At 35.9% G+C, this 19,583-nt stretch overlaps 1 protein-coding gene across 1 annotated transcript; it reads left to right on the top strand.

Annotated features, from left to right (window-relative positions):
* The first annotated feature begins 5,532 nt into the window (after positions 1 to 5,532).
* On the top strand, positions 5,533 to 18,961 carry GLYATL3 (glycine-N-acyltransferase like 3). The gene is made up of 5 exons (XM_063098473.1): positions 5,533 to 5,610; positions 8,332 to 8,439; positions 11,542 to 11,668; positions 14,502 to 14,628; positions 18,535 to 18,961. Exons 1-5 carry the CDS (start codon positions 5,533 to 5,535, stop codon positions 18,959 to 18,961), a joined length of 867 nt encoding a protein of 288 aa, XP_062954543.1.
* Positions 18,962 to 19,583: the final 622 nt, after the last annotated feature.

Genomic DNA, 19,583 nt, shown 5'->3' on the forward strand with positions numbered 1-19,583 from the left:
CTGACATTTATTAAGTGCTTGCTGTATGCCAAGCTCCATTCTAAGCCCATTACATGTATACATGTGTTTATACTAATGTTTAATCTTAATAACTTGTGCAGATTAAACCTCATAATAGTCACTATTATCTACTTCCTGCAGGTGAAGAAACTGAGGCAGAGGGAGGCAAAGTAACTGTCCTAAGATTACATAGATAGTAAGTGATAGAATTAGGAAGTGAAAAAAATAATTGATATTTTGCTTCTTAGGAATTTTCTGATAAGCTATAAGCAGAAGGGGCTACTGAATCTAATGAGTAAATCCTGTTACAAAAAAGTACAAATCCATGTATTTTTCTGAGTATAATGATGGTATTTATTATGGATTTGTTCACTTGGATTTACAGAAAATTCCTTAAAATGTATTTTACATTGGCAAACTTTTTTCCTTCTTTTTCTTTTTCCTTTTAATCTCAGAGTTAAAAGTTCATCTAAGCCTAATGGATATACCTCAAATTAAACTACCTTGAACTAGTGCAGTTTTCCTTGGAAGGTAATATGCTTTGCTTTTTGATTATTTTTCTTTCAGATGAAAAGCAACTATGCTTGTTAGTTCTGTTTTATAGAGAACAAAGAATTCTGAAAAAAGTATAGAAGTTTCTGTTTTGGATGTACTCACTTGGAAACAGGATGGAATCTAAATTTGGGGAGACCATTATACATTTCTTGGGGTCCATAAATAACCTGACCCCTAACTTTTTAAAGTTTTCTCTAGGATATTGTACTTAATATCTAAAAGATTTTCTGTTCTGCAAATAGTTTCTGTTCTTTTTTTTTTTTAATCTATTTTACTCAGTTAATGTTTAGAAAAGACTTTATTATATAACATCCATAGGGCCATGAATAGATATATGTTGTCCTTAACTGCATCTTTTTAAAAGTTATTAATATACCAGGGTCAAAAACACTCTTTTTCTGACTTCCAGTAATTAACATCTAACGTAATTAATTTCTCCACTCACTTTCAACTACCAACTGCCCATTGTATTACTTAACCTGGTGTCTTCTAATAAAGAATGCTCATTTTATGAAACATAAAGATGGTAAACAGTATCTTCCCATGTGACCACATTCAAACTGAAGTACTCCGTATGCCGTTCAGACATTTGTACTGCATGTTATCCAAAGACTCAGGTGTTGTGTTGTGTGTTGTGATGCCCAAGAAAATACTTATACAGTGGGTGAAATTGCAGCCATTTGAGGGAAGTGAATAAACTCTGACTCTGAATGACTTTTTGTTTAAAAGAATAGGGTAAAGGAATTAAAATTCTCAAAATTACTCTCAATTCACAAGTATCCTCTTTAGAGATTACCCTCTTTCAGCTTTGGAAGTTTAGGGCAGCAAAATCATTCTCTTCAGAATAGATAGTCAGTACCTTTATGTTATTTTTTTATTGTACTCTCATTTGCCTGGGTCTCACTTCTGTTCGTTCTCTTCCATGAGATCCTGATGTTATGGTTTTATGTCTAGAAAATGTCTGTCTCTAAATCAAGATTAGAATTCATCGGCTTTTATACCATAAGACTAAGTGTGACAGAAAGAAAGAGATGGAATGAAAATGCCTGTGCTGTACGTGAGATGATTTTCACCTTATTGACGTCATAAACCCCTCCCCTTCTACAGGTATGGTGACTTTTTTTTCTCTTCCTCTTTCCACTAAGGACCAATTAGGGAAGTAGCCTTGAATAAACTTCATTTAGAAGGAGCCACTGCATTGATGCACAACTGAAAAACTTCAATTTCAGACTAAACTCTCAACAGCAGGTAAGCATTTATTCTTTGAAATAATAGATATCCATATCATTATTTTATAATTGCTGGATGGAGTGGGAGATACGGGAGAGATGAAATTCAACCTTATATAGAAAGAATAAATTATAATTAGGTTTAGAGGAAAAGATTCTTTTGGTTTTTGGTATGTTTTTGTGTTCATCTTTGACTCTTAAATTTCTTAGGAGAATAAGCATTATAAAGTATAAAATTCCTTGCATTGTGTTATGGGCACAGCTAGAGCAACAGATAAGCATAATCTCCAAACAAAAAACCTGAAATATGGAAAATAATTACTAGCACTGGATTGCAGTTGCTTAAAAAAAACTTTTCTTTCCTCCTTAACACTTGCCCACCATTGTATTGTAAATGGTGTATTACACCATAAAAACAGAGATTTTATGTTTTATTTGTTTATAAGATTTAAAAGTCTCCCAAGAGAGTGTCATGCTTTCATTGTATGATTAATATTAAATAATAAAAAATATTTTAGGTGCTTGCTGTGTGCTATTGAATACTCAAATACCCCAAAGAAACTTCAGTTCCTTAAACTTATGAGTATAATTATTTTTCTTGACAAAGACTTTCAGAAGTTATTGAGTCTGTTGTATAGCAGTTTGCTTAAAAGAGTTACAAACCTCTGTCATTCAATTCTCGAACACATACTGATTATTGGGAGTCTGTAATTGAGTGATAAGGATATGACATTCTGATCTCGTATCAGAGTTAATAGTTGTCATTATGTCTTTCTAATATAATTCAAAAATGTGTAAAAAATATTTTCTGCATCTATGAAAGTTTCTGCATTCTGTTTTATGGCATTTAATGAAAGATACCTATGAAATTCATCACTGTTTACTGAAAGGGTATTGTCAAATGTTGTGCATTAATTATAGTGTTCTCTCCGTGTGACCCCATGGGGAAATGTCTCTTGGTTTTTAAATTGTCACCATCAGTAATTTGTAAGTTGCATAGAGCTTAGTGTAGAAAGGTAGATTGAAGCCAGATCAAGGAAAGTTTTAACTATTAAGAAGTTAGAGAATTGTTCTTTAGAGATGGCATAAGTAAAAAAAATAAGGAAATACTAGGGGGAAAAGCATAAGGATAATTTTATGGGCAAATTGAATCATGTAGCTGATCATGTTTGTTTCTCTTTGTGTTATCTACTAGAAAGCTTAGAGTCAAAGCAGCTCTTATCTCGTGCAAGTACAGTTGATTCTCATTGTTTGTGGTAAAGTTCAATAAAGTCACATAAAACATTGACTTAGTCAATACTGAAACATTGCTGCTAGTGGAAATACAGAGTTAGGTTCCTGTAAGCCTCTGGTCACAATATTTTTGTCAGCAGATTATCACATTACCTTGCTTTATGTGTGTCTTTGTTAAAAGACATTATTAACATATATTATTGACTCATTGTCATTGAACTCATAGTGAAGAGCATTATAACACATGCCTGAGCAAAACTTTTTTTCTTTTTTAGGGACTGGCTGGTACAGCAGGGATTGAACCCTTGACATTGGTGTCATCAGCATGCTCTAACCAACTGAGCTAACCCGCCAGCCCCACTGAATGAAACTTATCTAACACATCGTATGTATTTTCTCCATAAGGCACTTCTCAGTTTTTTTGCACTTTAGAAACACCAGAACAGCATTTAACTACTATGCTTGGGGCCCATTTTAAACACCAAAAGCAACAAACAGAGCACAAAATGAGAAAAACGTGGCACTAAATAGACCAAGAAAAGGACATTTGTTTATAGGATGAGAAATGAAACAAGGCAGAGCATGATCTGTTCAACCTTTAACGTGTGTTGGGAGACTCGATTTTTTTGCTGCTCTGTGCATGTCTGCAAATGACTGCAAAAGTGCTGCAAGTATTGCTTTGGGGGTTACAAATAAAGTTTTAAGTTAAATAGGTGAATTTGCAAATATGGGATCCACAAATAAAGAGGATCAACTGTATATGTAGGATATATTCCACATGCTTTTCATGCTAACCTCACTCTTGACTATATTACTTTGGTATCTCTATTTTTCCCTTGCCTGAATTTTACTTTAAACTTAATTTTCTTGGTATATTTAGATCCTTTGGGGAACAAACTGGGTAATAAATAAGCAAATCAACAAATACTTGTAATTTTACTCTTACTATTAGTTACTTTGCTTAGTATCAGGGCATAAGAAAAGCTCTAGATATCAAAACTAATTAGGAGATTTGTGATAAACTACCCTTTGAAATAATTTCATTTCATTTTCTATCAAGATATATTGAATTAGAATACGTAAATGCATTTAACACATGTATCTACTAAAAAGTTAAAATTTTATTTAGAGATGACATGAGTGAGTGAAAAGACAAGCAGATGCAAGCCACACTTCTCATTTCTTTGCTCATCCTGAAGTCCAGAAACTTGATTTTTTCAAAGTTTCTAATTTTGGCTCAGACTGAGTCATAGAGTCCAAAAGCCTCCTCATTTTTTGGTGCTTCCTTGACCCCTGATATCTCTTCTGACTCCTGTAGAGAACAAAAACACCTCAAGTATATCACTCAGTGAACTCTATAGAGCCTACAGGCTTAATCACATGCTTTCTAGAAGTTCAGATTCGCATAAAACTCATGACAGAATTTTACAGTGAATTTTGGGTAGATCATAATCAAACACTATGTGTATCTTGTAGTCACACAGGTATTCCACATAGGGATATCAAGAGACTTTTTCAGTCTGGAAAATGTGTCATAAAGGGATGATCCCAGTTCTCCACACAATCCCAGAGGCACCAGGTTCTCGCATCTAACTGAGTTATCTTTGCCATCCTAGTGCCTGGCTGCTAAGAGTGTAAGTGGACGAGCTCCACTATATTGACTTTAGGAGAAAAAAATGTTTTTCTTTAATTCAGTCAAGCCCTGATTGGATATTAGGGGAAAAGTTTTTTAGGGGAACAAAGCAAGGGAGGTGGAACCCCCAAATATAGAAAATGTAATTACATAAGAATGGACAAGGTTACAAACATTATATTTAGGCCCTTCTTTTTTCCATAATTTTATCTGGCTAGAATAAGCCTCAGCTTTTGCCTACATCTGACTCTTCATTTTCAATCAAAGTGTTTCTCCTTCAGTTGTTCCTCATAACCATTTGTTCCACTCAAGTCTTTTTCTAGTCTTTGCCCCACATTGTGAAAAAGAAGTTTCCCTACTTAACCCCAAGATTCTTACTCTGAGCTTCATATTAGCCATTCACCAACTAGTTAGAATTTCACTACTATGTACCAGGCTCTGTGGCAGGTGCTGTGGATACAACTGGGCACAAAGCAAACATGGGCTCTGCCTTTATGCAGCTCACTGGCTACTTGAGACAGTCTTAAATCAAAGAAAACACAAATAAATGTAAAATTACAAATGTTATAAGTGCCCTAAAGGAAGAGCTTAGAGTACAGTGAATGTGCATAATAGAAAGACAATACAATATGGATACTCACATTTGTTCAGGATTAGATCATTAACATTCTCCATTTCCATGTATTCTGTGTTTTACCCATCCTGGTGTCTCCCCATCTTCCTCCTTCCCTCTTCAGAGGGAGCAATAGCAGTCAGAGTTACACCCAATGAAAATGGGACTACAAGGATGTACCCAAGTAGGTTCAGATGTTAATAGGCAAAACTTAAATGCATACCCTCAAGTTTCTAATTAGGTCTAGAATTGGAAGATCTCTGGAGAAGATGTTGGTGCTAAACTGTTGTACCAAATTACTGATACTGGAAAAAATATTGAAGAATCACTTTCCTCAATCACTCAAGGTACTGTAAACTTAAGAATTTTATTTATTTTATTATTGTCTTTATCTGTGAAATAATGTCAGACTTGTGGCTGTTCCCCATTTTTTTCCAATAAGACTTTCTAGAAGCACTTTTTAAACATACAGTTTCCCAGCTCCCTCCTGCTAGAGACTGATTCAATGGATTGTGGATAAGGCCCGGGGAATTATGTTTTTCACAGTCACTCTAGATGCCTCCCAGGGAAATTTAGGTAATGCAGAACTATATTATTTCAAAATATTTTCGATTTCTAAGATTTTTTAAATGGCAGAAGGGTATCAATTGTGTGGTATTGCAGTTAAGAACATCACCTAGGTAAACAATAGAACTGAAGTTTAGGGGTTGTTATAAAATTTTTTCTGTTTATTTCAAGATCTTTACTTTTGAAGGTTTTTCAGTGGCTCTGAGGTCATCAACCCTCTATGTGTTCTAAAATCTAGGAGGGCCTACTGATAATTTAGCACTACCGTGGAAGATGTTGTTAATCAGAGATTGCAATAAATGTAATATTAGAACTGTTATAAGTACGTGGAGGAAAAGTACAGAATGCAGTGAAATTGCCTTTGAAGGCTGACTTTCTTGAGCCTTTGAGAGAAAGAGACAGCCCCATGACAGTGGTTTTCAAATGTGAATAGCATGCAGATCACCCAGGAGAGACCTAATGGATTGGAATATTTGAAGATAGCGACCAGGGTCCTACATTTTTAATAAACACCCTGGATAATCGTTATGTACACTAAAATCTGAGCAAAAGTAATCTAAAGGGAGTCCTCTAGTGAACTGTGTTGATTAAATCTGGTCATCTTGCCTTATTGCTTGTGCTTAAATTGTATGTTGTATTGCTTATGCTTAAATTGTATGAAATCTGAATAATAATTTGAGATTGCATAGCTTTAAAAAGTGCCAAATGGACAATATGACCCCAATTTTTTCATTTCAAACACTGACACTGAGGTGAATCAATGGAATAAGACAGCTACTTTGCTTTGATAATGTCTAACTCCTTTGCCAGGGATAACTAAAAAGATTTCAGTGACCTTCACAGGGTCATAAAAGATATCAAAGAACAAAAAGTTAAAGGAAATATAGTTTTGTTTGTTCTCCCTTTCTTCATTCTTTGGAGTTTATGGCTATGTTTTTTATAACCTCAGCTTAGTGTTTAAGTGATTAAATATCTTTCCCAATTTTCTTCATAAGCTCAGTTTATTCCTCCAGCATCTTTACCTCCTTCTAGCCTCTCCCCCTCTCCACTCAACACTCAGATTTATTTGATTTTTATTTTGTTGTTGTTTTGGGATTTTTTTTGTTGGCCGGCCAGTACGTGTATCTGAACCCTTGACCTTGGTGTTATAAAACTGTACTCTAACCAACTGAGCCAACTGGCCAGCCCCCTCAAATTTATTTGAATAAATAGCTATTGGAAGAGTTTGCTTGTTTGTTTTTTATGCAATACCAAATATTTTAGTTCCAGATCTTATATAATTTGTTTTTTTCTCTTAAAATCTGAATATTGAAAAGGTTTTTCCCTTTTAATATTCTGAACATTCCAATCATATTTAGGCTACATTCTTGAATAAGAATGTACAGTTTCCTTATGTGAAACCGTTTTAATGAACATCATCTGTAACATCATCTGTATATGTAAGATGAGCAGCCACAGAATTTAATGATTAACAGGACAAGCGTGACTCTTTCAGTCTACTTTAGTTCTTGGATTTGCAAGGGTGATCCATGTTACACATTAACATAAGACAAACTCAGTTTGGAAAAACACATTCTATGAAAATATTCGAGTGAGGTCCCAGATTGGGTAAGACAAAAGAAAGTTGTACAATGTTCTAGCCATTGAGGAAAGATGAGAGATTTGGACTAAGATAGTGATAAAGGAGGTAGAATGTAGGTTCCAACGCCCTTATAATTGAAAAAAAAATTTTTTTTAATTAAGTCTAACATACTAGAAATTGTACACAATATAATTATGCAGTTCAATGTATTTTCATAAAGCAAATACCTATGTAAATCCACTTCAGTCCAGGAAGAATATTAGTTCAGGTGCCACTCCTGTCCACTACCAATGCTCCTTTCCAAACACTACTTCTTCCTGCTCCCCATCTATGTCAGGTCCCATGGATATAATGGTAAATATGACATGTTATGACCCACAAGGAATGTTTATGAAGCCTTGCTCTATCAAATCTGAAATGCAGATTTTTGTTTTTTTTAATTTGCATTTGTTTCACCTTCAAATAATGTTTAATTGTGATTCATTTAGGGTTGAAGGAGTAGTTGCATTTCACAAGTTATTTTCAGATAGCACACTGAACTTCAAAAGCAGCTAAGCATCAAAATTATCTGTGGAACTTTTGAAATACATATGAGCCTAAGTCCATATGTCAGATTCTGATTCATTCAGCAAGCATTTATTGCTGACCTATGTGCCAAGTTCCTTTCTAGTAAGCCTATCAGTTTGGTACCTCTCACTGTTGTACTTTAGCTTTCATAGACTTTTTACCAGTTTTCATGCACACTGAGAAAACGAGAGTGGAGATGTTTGTATGTGCATATATTGTTTATGTGTATGTATATATATTTGTAATTTCCCCTTATGGCCATGATTGTACAGAACAAGAAATGAGGAGGGTAATATGTAACTGAAATAACTAGTAATGTGATTGGCTTGTTTCTCTGGATTCTCTGCCTCAGGTTTATGGAGCAGTGATGAACATAAATCGTGGGAATCCCTTTCAAAAGGAAGTGATATTGGATTCATGGCCAGACTTCAAAGCTGTCATCACCCGGCGACAGAGAGGGGTACAGTTTTGAAAGACAAAAAGAAAAAAAAAAACAAAAAACAATTGCATCAACTGGAAAGAAAGATTAGTTAATAGGGATAGTATAACCATAGTAGCCATATACTTTAGCATAACACACTACATATTTTACCATTAGTCTAATTTGACTGGCTTTGGAGTATAAGGCATATGGAAAACCTCTAGTACAAATGTGTTCAATAAAGTGTTTCTTTAGTGTTTAATAATCTCTAGGCGCATGAAGCATCCATGGCTGGTTTGCAGAGGCATACTTACTTTATTACACTTCACTTTATTTCACTTTGAAAATATTGCGTTTTTTACAAATTGAAGATTTGTGGCAACCCTATGGTAAGCAAGTCTATTGGCATCCTGTTACCAGCAGCATGTGTTCACTTCATGTCACTGTGTCACATTTTGGTAATTCTTGGAAATTATTATTATTATATCTGTTATAGTGACCTGTGATCTTTGATGTTGCCATTGTAATTGTTTTGGGGTACTACAAACTGCACCCATGTAAGATGGCAAACCTAATCAATAAATGTTGTGTGTGTTCTGACCGTTACATCTACCAGCCATATTCCCCCATCTCTCTCCCTTTCCTCAGGCCTCGCTAATCCCTAAAAGACAACAATATTAAAATTAGGCCACTTAATAACCTTATAACGGCCTTTAAGTGTTCAAGTGAAAGGAAGAGTTGCATGTCTCTCACTTTAAGTTGAAAGCTAGAAATGATTAAGCTTAATGAGGAGGACATGTCAAAAGCCAAGGTAGGCCGAAAGCTAGGCCTCTTGTGCCAAACGGTTAGCCAAGTTGCACAAAGAAAAAGTTTTTGAAGGAAATTAAAAGTGCTATTCCGTGAACACATGAAAAAGCAAAACCAAAGAAAAAGAAAAACCGCCTTATTGCTGATATTGAAAATATTAGCATGGTCTGGGTAGATCAAACCAGCCACAATGTTTTCTTAAGCCAAAGCCTAATCCAGAGCAAGGCCGTAACTCTCTTCAATTCTATGAAAGCTGAAAGAGGTAAAGAAACTGCAGAAAATAAGATTGAAACTAGCAGAGGTTAGTTCATGAGGTTTAAGGAAAGAAGCTGTCTTCATGACATAAAAATGCAAGTTGATGTTGCACATGCTGATTTAGAAGCTGCGGCAAGTTATCCACAAAATAGAGCTAAGGTCATTGATAAAGGTAGCTACACTAAACAACAGATTTTCAGTGTAGACGAAACAGCCTTCTATTGGAAGAAGAGCCATCTAGAACTTTCGTAGCTGGAGAGAAGTCAATGTTTGGCTTCAAAGCTTTAAAAACAAGCTGACTTGTCTTGTAATAGGCTAACATAGCTGGTGATTTTAAGTTGAAGCCTATGCTCATTTGCCAATCCAGAAATCCTAGGGCCCTTCAGAATTATGCTAAATCTACTCTACTAGTGCTCTATAAATGGAACAGCAGAGCCTAATGACAGCACATCTCTTTATACCATGGTTTACTGACTATTTTAAGCCCACTGTTGGGACCTACTACTCAGAAAAAAAGATTCCTTTCAAAATAATACTACTCATTAACAATACACCTGGTCACCATAGAGCTCTAATGGAGACGTACAAAGAGATTCATGTTTTCATGCCTGCTAACACAACATCCATTCTGCAGCCCATGTATCAAGATATCATTTCAACTTTCAAGGCTTAATATTTTAAAAATAAATTTTGTGAGGCTACAGTTGCCATAGATAGGGATTCTTCTCATAGATCTGAGCAAAGTAAATTGGAAACCTTCTGGAAAGGTTTCATCGTTCTAGATACCATTATGAACATACATGATGATTCGTGGGAGGAGGTAAAAATAGCAACATTAATAGTAATTTGGAAGTTGATTCCAACCCTCATGATGACTTTGAGAGGTTCAAGACTTCAGTGGTGGAAGTAATTGCAGATTTGGTGGAAGTAGCAAAAGATCTAGAACTAGAAGTAATACCTGAAGATGTGACTGAATTGCTGCAATCTTATGATAAAACTTTAACAGATAAGCAGTTGCTTCTTACAGCTGAGCAAAGAAAGTGGTTTCTTAAGATGGCATTTATTCCAGGTGAAGATGCTGTGAACATTGTTGAAATGACAACAAAGGGTTTAGAATATTACATAAACTTAGTTGATAAAGCAGCAGCAGGGATTGAGAGGACTGACTCCAAGTTTGAAAGAAGTCCTACTATGGGTAAAATGCTGTCAAACAACATTGCCTGCTACAGAGAAATTTTTCATGAAAGAGTCTATTGATGCAGCAAACGTCATTGTTGTCTTATTTTAAGAAATTGCCATAGCCGCTCCATTCTTCAGCAACCACGACCCTGATTAATAAGCAGTCATCAACACTGAGGCATGACCCGCCATAAGTAAAAAGATTATGACTCGCCAAAGGCTCAGATGATTGTTAGCATTTTTTAGCAATAATGTAACTTTTATGTTTTTTAGATATAATGCTATTGCACATTTCAGAGACTACAGAATAGTGTAAACATAGCTTTTATGTATACTGGGAAACCAAAAAATGTGACTCTCTTAATTGCAATGTTGGCTTTATTGCAGTGATCAGGTTATGCCTGTACATACTAGCTTTTCCACTGAGGTGGATTATTTTTTATGACTGATAACTTTGGTCATGTCGGTAAACAGGGAGTAAGATTGAAGAAGACAAAATTTCCACCATTCTGCCTCTGATAGCAAGTAGAAACCCAAGTGATCAAAGATGTGCTTCCCTGACCACATTAGAAAGATTCTGAATTTGATTTTTGGAGGTGGATGACATTGAGATTTATGCTTTTTATTTTTATAAATAAATATCTAGAATAGTGTAAAATAAATGCCTTAAAACTTCCCTAATCCTTTAAGAAAGAATCAAAGCAAAAGTTATAAAGTATCTCTTCTTCCCCTTACTTCAGCGTATTAGCCTCGTTCCCACTTAGCCATTGCTTTATAGGTGGCTAATTTTGGTAATGAAAAATTAGTTAGACATGCCCAGATAATGGTATCTAATCTATTTAAGATTTGGGTTATCCAGAGAATATGTTTATGTTTTTATAATTATGTTTTCTGTCCTAGGCTGAGACAGATAACTTCGACCATTATACTAATGCTTATGCTGTGTTCTATAAAGATGTCAGGGCTTACCAGCAGCTATTGGAAGAACGTGATATTATTAACTGGGACCAAGTTTTTCAAATACAAGGTGAGGTCAAGTGCAAGACAAACATTATGCAGTCATTTGTTTCCTCCTCTTTATCATATGTATCAGATACAGATAGATTTTTCATTTATATGAGAGATATATACAGATATATACACATGCATATATATATGCACAAACACACACACATACATTTTATGTATGAATTTTTGTGTATTATAGTGTTATAAGAACACTTGTTACTCCTAATGAGGCTTGGCCTTCAGAGTAGAGCAGGCTATTTAAATGGAGCTGCTTTTAGTGACTTTTTTTTCTATTGTCACTGTAATATGGATATCAGTGAGTATCACAGCGGGTTTTGTCTTACTACTTTCAATCCTTTCCTATCACAACTATTTAAAATAAATATAAGTCTGAGCCAATAGGGTAAGCCTTTTCTTCCTTCTGAAACAGATGATTCTGGAAAGAAATAATCAATTGATCTGCATAGAATGTCCTGAGGAAAGAGGCTATGTGAGCTCTGAGGAGATAATCACATGGCCATCAGTGCTAGTGGCAAAACTTTATGCCAAGACAGAGGAAGATCATGAGTTTCCCATAGTCTGGATGAACAGTTCCAACTTCAGTGTACCATTTACTCTTCAGACTTTTCCTAATGATTGGGGGTTGATACAAGCAATGAAGTTGCTGTTCATGACTTCCAGTGAAATGAATTTCTTGATCATTTGATAGGAAGGTTGAGATTTCCATATTGGAAATAGAAAGTCTAGTAATTTTTTTTCAGAGCTGAAGCCCTCAAACAAGGAAAAGCTTTCATCCTGAAAATTTACAAACAATGACTAATGCATAGTCATAGCCTAAAGACTTGGGATGTTGTATAAAATTCATTTGTAAATGCTCAAAAAGTCCTTATGGAGGAAGCTCTAAACTCTTACCAGTATTACTTTAATGTGGAAATGAGTAAATCTCTTTCTTCCTTGGTGTGAAAAATTATGGCAATAATTGGATGGATCTTGGTGCTATAGGCCTACTATCCTTAAATCACCTCAATCCATCATTAAGAGGAGAACATGCCTATAATTGCCAATATTTTTTCAGATGACTGAGCTGACAGTCTTGAGTCATAGTCATCGTGAGTCACAGTCATCTAAATTGACCTAATCATTTTTCCTGAAGGTATGGTGGGGACAAATGTGAATTAGTAGCACCAAATATAGCTGGAGTGGTAAATGTCCCTAATTTAAAATGCATAATAATTAAGCTATGCATTTGTTTCATGTAGTTGTCTTTATCTGTTACATTTTACAACTTTAAAATTTTTTTAAACATGTTAATCTGACTTTTAGAAATAATTGGTTCAGTTTAATTTGGGAGAAAGAAATTCTGCTTGAACTACCCTCTGCGCTTTGGTTGGCACTGCCTACTTTTTTCTCATGAGTAGTCTTTTGAATTACTTAAATGTAATTCACTGTTAAAATGGAATGCTAGTGACAGCACCTATAATTTTCATAGCATTAACTTGAAGACCTGCTTATCTTTCCTGAAGCTTAACTCTCTGAGGAAGGAGCCTAGACTCAGATATCACACTGCGTTTAATATGCCTTCCCATTCACGTATTTTCCAAGAAGTCACAGGATGTATTAGTTTGTTTTTGTGTTGCTATAACAAAATACCTGAGACTGGGTAATTTATCAAGAAGAGATTTATTTGGCTCACAATTCTGGGACAGCTGCATCTGGTGCAGGCCTGAGGCTTCTCCTACTCATGGCAGAAGGTGGCAAGGCAGGCGCTGTGTACAAAGATCACATGGTTGAGAAGAAACAAAAGAGAGAGGAGAGGTGCCAGGCTCCTTTTAATAACTAATCCATTCCTGGGAGAGCTCACTCACTCCCCACTTCACTCCCATCCCCACCTCACCCAGGGAAGGCATTAATCTGTTCATGAGGTATCCGCTCCCATGACCCTGACACCTCCCAACACTACCACACTGAGGATCAGATTTCAACATGAGCCTTGTGGGGACAAACATATCCAAACTATATCAAAGGGCCATGCTGAGAAGTAACTCACCAGAAGGGAGGAAACAAGCCATTAGTTATGGAAGAAAGAGGGAGAGAAAGTCAGTTTCCAGAGAATTCAGTTAATCAGGACACAGACAGAAAGGGTAGAGTACATGAGGATTTGGAGAGGTAGAGAAGGGAGTAATACTGGAAGCTGTATAAGAATAGAGACCATACCATTTTTGTGTACCACTGTGAACCAGTGCCTAGCACAGTGCTTTATATAAAAGTACTGAATAAAGATCTGTGGATCATGTAGTATAGCTATGATAAGTAAGTGGATCTGGGTGCATTAAATTTAGGATAAATCTCACCAACACTGAATTTGCACCTTGCATTCTGTAAATGGGCATTTTGGCAACAGGGTGGAAGAGAGTCTTTAAAGTTAGCTTGCCACACCAAACAATCTAAGCTGTTTTACACTTCTAGCTGTATGGTAGATCACAGAATTTTAGAGATATATAACATTGTCCCTTACTTCAAGAAACTTACGGTCAGTCTCAGGAGTAAAAAGCAAAATCAAAATTCCCACAAGAGATTCCAAATTCTCATGGAATATTCCCATCAGAAATTTCCATGAAAGATAATGACAGGTGGTCACAATCGGCAACATAATGGGGATTTCAAAGTCCCGCGAAAATTTGAATATCAGAAAATAACTATAATAATTTAAATATAAATATATGGTAGTTACTATAATACAAGATGGCAAACGTGATATTCATGGTACTCAGTACAAAAATAGTGCAACAGATTTTCTTTTTGCTTTTTCAAATTAAGTGCCCACATTTTTAATTATGTCTTTTTATATATAGGGCTGCAGAGTGAGTTATACAATGTTACCAAAACTGTTGCCAACTCAAAGCAGTTGCAAGTAAAGCTTACTTCCTTCCAGGCTGTTCATTTTTCTCCTGTTTCAACTCTGCCAAACACTGGTTCCCTGTAAGTAAACCAAGTTTCTGCATTTGGGGCAGGACTTACTGCTATAGAAGTACAAGTCGCAGTAATAAGAGTCTCATTAAGGAATATTTAGGCACTTTGGATTTGAGCTATTGAGCCTAAATTTGTATGTGCATGCACGTTTTTTTATTTACTCTTCTTTTCTCCCTTGTGCTTAACTGCTCATAATTTCCTTGAAAATCAAATCAGTATCTTTGTCCATAGTTGTAAATGAACTTGGGAAACCTATATTTTCATAGTATACACTGAAAATTGATTTCTTAGTGTCTTCCTCCCCAAGATAATTCTAAATAATCTCTATTGTCGGAGTCCAAGGTTATTATTTTTTGGTCTTTGTTGCTTCAGGGGTAAGGGTAAATAACTTATGATTTATGTTGAACTCTTATGTGCCAGGCACTGAATGTTTTAAATATATGACCCGTTTAATTCTTTACACAAACCTATAAAGTAGAACTATTATTATTCCCTTTTTAAACAGAGTTCAAGTAGCACACAGGAGTAAATTGTAGAGCCAGGAAATAATCCTAAAATATCCAATTCCGGCATGCAATCTTTAAGAACATTTGTTAGATTGTATCTGCATTTGTTCTTCCTTTCTCTTACTTAGGAGTTCCTGCTCTGTCATTTACTAATTGCCTTCCTTTCAGTTTAACTTTACTTTGCCTCAATTTCTTCTTTTCAAAAATTAAGTTATATCTTTTTTACAGGTCTTTTTTGAAAACAAGATACTTGAAAAGTACTCACTTCAATGAATGTTAGTTTTGTTTCTACAGTGAATGTTGAAGGAATTGTTGAGCAAAACAAGATTAAACGTAAAAAATAATGGGCACTTTATATCACAGGAAAGCAACTGGATTTTTCTTTTATTGTTTTTTTCTTTAATAAAATTTTAAACATACACAAAAGTTGAAAGAATAGTGTAAAGAACCTCACACCAATACATAGCTAAAATACCTAGCTAATCTTATTTAATCTATGCCCCTATGTACTTTTTTTTTTTTTTAGGTTTAGTTTTTTAATATATTTTTGTCTCTATATATTCTTTTCACCTTCTGGATTATTTTGCAGGTAGTGTCCCAGACATAATTCTTAAATACTTTTATTTTTATTTTTATTTATTTATTTGTTTGTTTGTTTGTTTGTTTTTTATAAAAGGTGACCGGTAAGGGGATCTTAACCCTTGACTTGGTGTTGTCAGCATCACACTCACCCAGTGAGCCAACCGGCCATCCCTATATGGGATCCGAACTCATGGCCTTGGTGTTATCAGCACCACACTCTCTTGAGTGAGTCACGGGCTGGCCCCCTTGAATATTTTTAAACATAACTCTAAAAGATAAGGATTTTTTTAAAAAAGCACTATAGAAATATCATTCCTGTGTAAGGGGTCCCTGAGACCACCCGCAGGCCCTATGATTTTCTATGTTGACTCATAGGACTCAGCAAATATGAGGGTACTTCAAAAAGTTTGTGGAAAAATAGAATTAAAAGATAATACAAATCTTTCCATGAACTTTTTGAAGTACCGTCATATAGTTATACTCATGAATATGACTGATTACAATTATAAGATACAAAGCAAAATCAAAAGAAGGAAAAGGGGATTGATAAAGTCCACAGGAAACCAAGCACAGGATTCCAAGAGTGCTCTCCCAGTGGAGTCACACAAGTGTTTAATTCCTCAGTAATAAGTTGTGACAATATATGTGAAATGTTGTCTACCATGGAAGCTCTTTAAAGACTCGGTGGCCAGGATTTTTACTGGAGGCACCCTATGCCTAGCATAGACCAATTTCCTAGACCCCCAGAAGGAAAACAGGTGTTCAGCATAAACCATGTTTGTACAGTTTAGTCACAGCCTCTAATATCAGTCTTGGGAATGCCAGGACCCCTCCATATACATATTACCAGACACCAGCCAAGGGCAAATGTTACAATTAGGCCTGTCTAAGAATAATGGCCTCAAGCCTGCTATGTTAATTCATTTCTGCACAACCCCTTAAAATTTTGTTAACAATATTTCCTTAAAGTAAAATAACTACTTAGTTTCTTCGTTTCCCAATTGTTATAATATTTTTGTAATATTGGTTAATATATCTGAAGTTTCTTTTCACATATATGTTTCTCTTTATCTTTTTTATTTCTTATGTTACTTTTTAAAAAAATAAATCAGGCTATTTGTCTTTTAGAGTTTCCCACAGTCTATTTACTGTTGTATCCTGAAGGTGTTATTTAAAATTTTCCTCTGTCCCCAGTCAGGCCTAAATCAGGTTTTAATTTGATCTCTTCTGCATAGGAAGTTAGACAACTTATCTTTAACATCTAAGTCATTATCCAAATTTGTGAACTCTATTGTAAATATCCTGCCCTTCAGAAGCAAGTTTAGAGTTTCAAACGTAACTATTCCTAAAACTCTTGCCTGGGCCATGTTTTATTTGCAGCATTTCTGCATGAGGCTTCTTTGCTCTTGCTTTAAATTTCATTTTTAAAACTGAACTTGAAAATCCTATTAAGCCAGTTATTCTTGTAGATTTTTTTTACCCCTGCTTAGTGGATAGATGCCTGGCCCAGAGCCATAGCTGACAGTATGCCTGGAATGTGAGCTAATACTCATGCTCCTAATAAAAAGAAAACACAAGTTTGTGCTGTATAAAAATCATAACAAGAACAACATTACCAGTCTTTTACCAGTTACTGGAGATGGCCTTATGATATTGATAACTTCAAGAATGAAAGCAAATCTGAGGCACAGTCTCATAGGTTTTCAACTAAGTGATTCATCTCAGTTCTTAGAAATTTCACCAATTCCTTTTTTTTAATCTTAATTTTTAATATTAATATCAGGCCCTTTACACAGTAAATTAATAGAAATTATATAACATTAGAATAATTATAGTGAAGGCTAGTGACCTATAAAAATATTGCTAGTGTTAAAGCTGGAGGTTGGGAAAATTTAACCTAGAGAAGAGCAGACCTAGGGAAAGGTCTGGAAAAAGTAACATTTCTAGGGCCTGACATGTTAGGCAATTTGTATTTTTTTGCTGGCCATGGGTACATAATGACCTAAGTTTTATATTCAAACATTTATTTTACTGAACAAAAGATTTAGGCTCAAAGAGTCAGGACTTGTCTAAAGCCTCACAGAGAGTTTCAGTAGATTCAGACTTAATAAGAGCAATTCTGAGAATTTGTTTACAGAAAGTGTTAAAAGATAAACCTTAGAAAAATTAAATTTATCAGAGTTTATTTGAGCAAAGAATGATTAATGAATTGGGCAGCACTCAAAACCAGAACAGGTTAAGAGAGCTCCAGCTCAGAGTGGGCAAAGACCTGTTTTAGACCTAACACAGAAGCAAAGTAGAGAAATCATCTTATTGCCAAAGTGAGGCATCCGCCTTATGTGGGCATGGTATGATCATCCTGCCTACGACTGGCTGAAGCTCAGCTGCTTAATGCTTGGCTGAAACTTGGCTGTTTGTTATACCCCTTAGTTAGGTGTTGGTTAGTTTACATACTAAGTTAGGTTATACTTTGCTACCTCAGTACTCTAGGTATGAGGCAATGTTAAGTTGATTTAACAACTTAAATATGTTATGTTATGTTATGAAGTTGATGTAACAGAAACACCTAATCTGTACTGAAGACAAAAACAAGTGGACATAATATTAGAAGGAAAGATTTAAATTTGTTGTAATAGTATTTTATCTTATCAGAAATTAAACCCTGAAAGATGCTTGTAAGTAGGGAATAGTGGATTCTAACTCATTGAAAATGTTAGGCACTGACTCAGGGACAGTTTTTCACATTGAATCTGTATGAAAACAGAAGCAGTTATTGACAGTCATATGATTCAGAGTTCATATTTTATTTGATGTTGTTTTCTTGTAGAACAGGGTCTTCCCCACGACTAACCTACCTGAGTGTTGCTGATGCTGATCTACTCAACCGGACTTGGTCACGGGGTGGAAATGAACAGTGTCTCCAGTACATTGCCAACCTCATCGCCTGCTTCCCCAGTGTGTGTGTGCGTGATGATAAGGGAAACCCAGTCTCCTGGTCTATCACAGACCAGTTTGCCACCATGTGCCATGGCTATACCCTGCCAGAGCATCGCAGGAAAGGTTATAGCCGGCTGGTGGCCCTCACGCTGGCCAGGAAGTTGCAAAGCCGGGGATTCCCCTCCCAGGGAAACGTCCTGGATGACAATGTGGCATCGATAAGCCTCCTGAAGAGTGTCCATGCTGAGTTCTTGCCTTGTCGTTTTCATAGGCTTATTCTCACCCCTGCAACATTCTCTGACCAAGCCCACCACTAGCCCAGTGAAACTAGAGGAATTTTCTTACTCTCCATGAACACACACACTCTTAGCTGCCAGTGAGGTAAGAGTTAAAACTAGAGTTAAGAGAATCTTGGGTTGTTGAAAAGGGCCTGGAGAAGACATCCAGGGTCAGACTGAGAAGCCTTAATTCTTCCCATTATTGGTTTCTGCAGTAAATATCTGTTAGGGGTCAGGGGTAGCTGTGGCTGAGAGCAGAGGATGATTTCCTCCCTTAGGATCCGTGGTAGGAAAAAAGGTTCTAAAACCAGCAGTTGTTAGCATAGTAGCAGAAATGACTGTATGAGAACAAATGATTTAACACAGGAACTTGTGGCTGCTGCTTTATTATTGCTGCTTGGACTCCTGCTCTGTATTCTCACAACACACTGCTCCATACTGCCCTAAACACTCCCCTGTCCCCACTACTATGTCTCACCAACCTCTCTTTCTACCACCTCTGCCCCAAGTTCCCTGCAGGATATGCTGCTTTTTCCCCTTTAATTACTGGCTCTCCACTTTTGCCTATGATTCTAGCCTGTAGTTCTCCCCTGGGAATGTCCAAATGCAGTGGTTCTCACATTTTAGTGTTTATCAGAATCACCTGGAGGGCAGTTGGCAA

Source organism: Cynocephalus volans, chromosome 5 (assembly GCF_027409185.1).
Source record: "Cynocephalus volans isolate mCynVol1 chromosome 5, mCynVol1.pri, whole genome shotgun sequence".
Taxonomy (NCBI): Eukaryota; Metazoa; Chordata; class Mammalia; order Dermoptera; family Cynocephalidae; genus Cynocephalus; species Cynocephalus volans.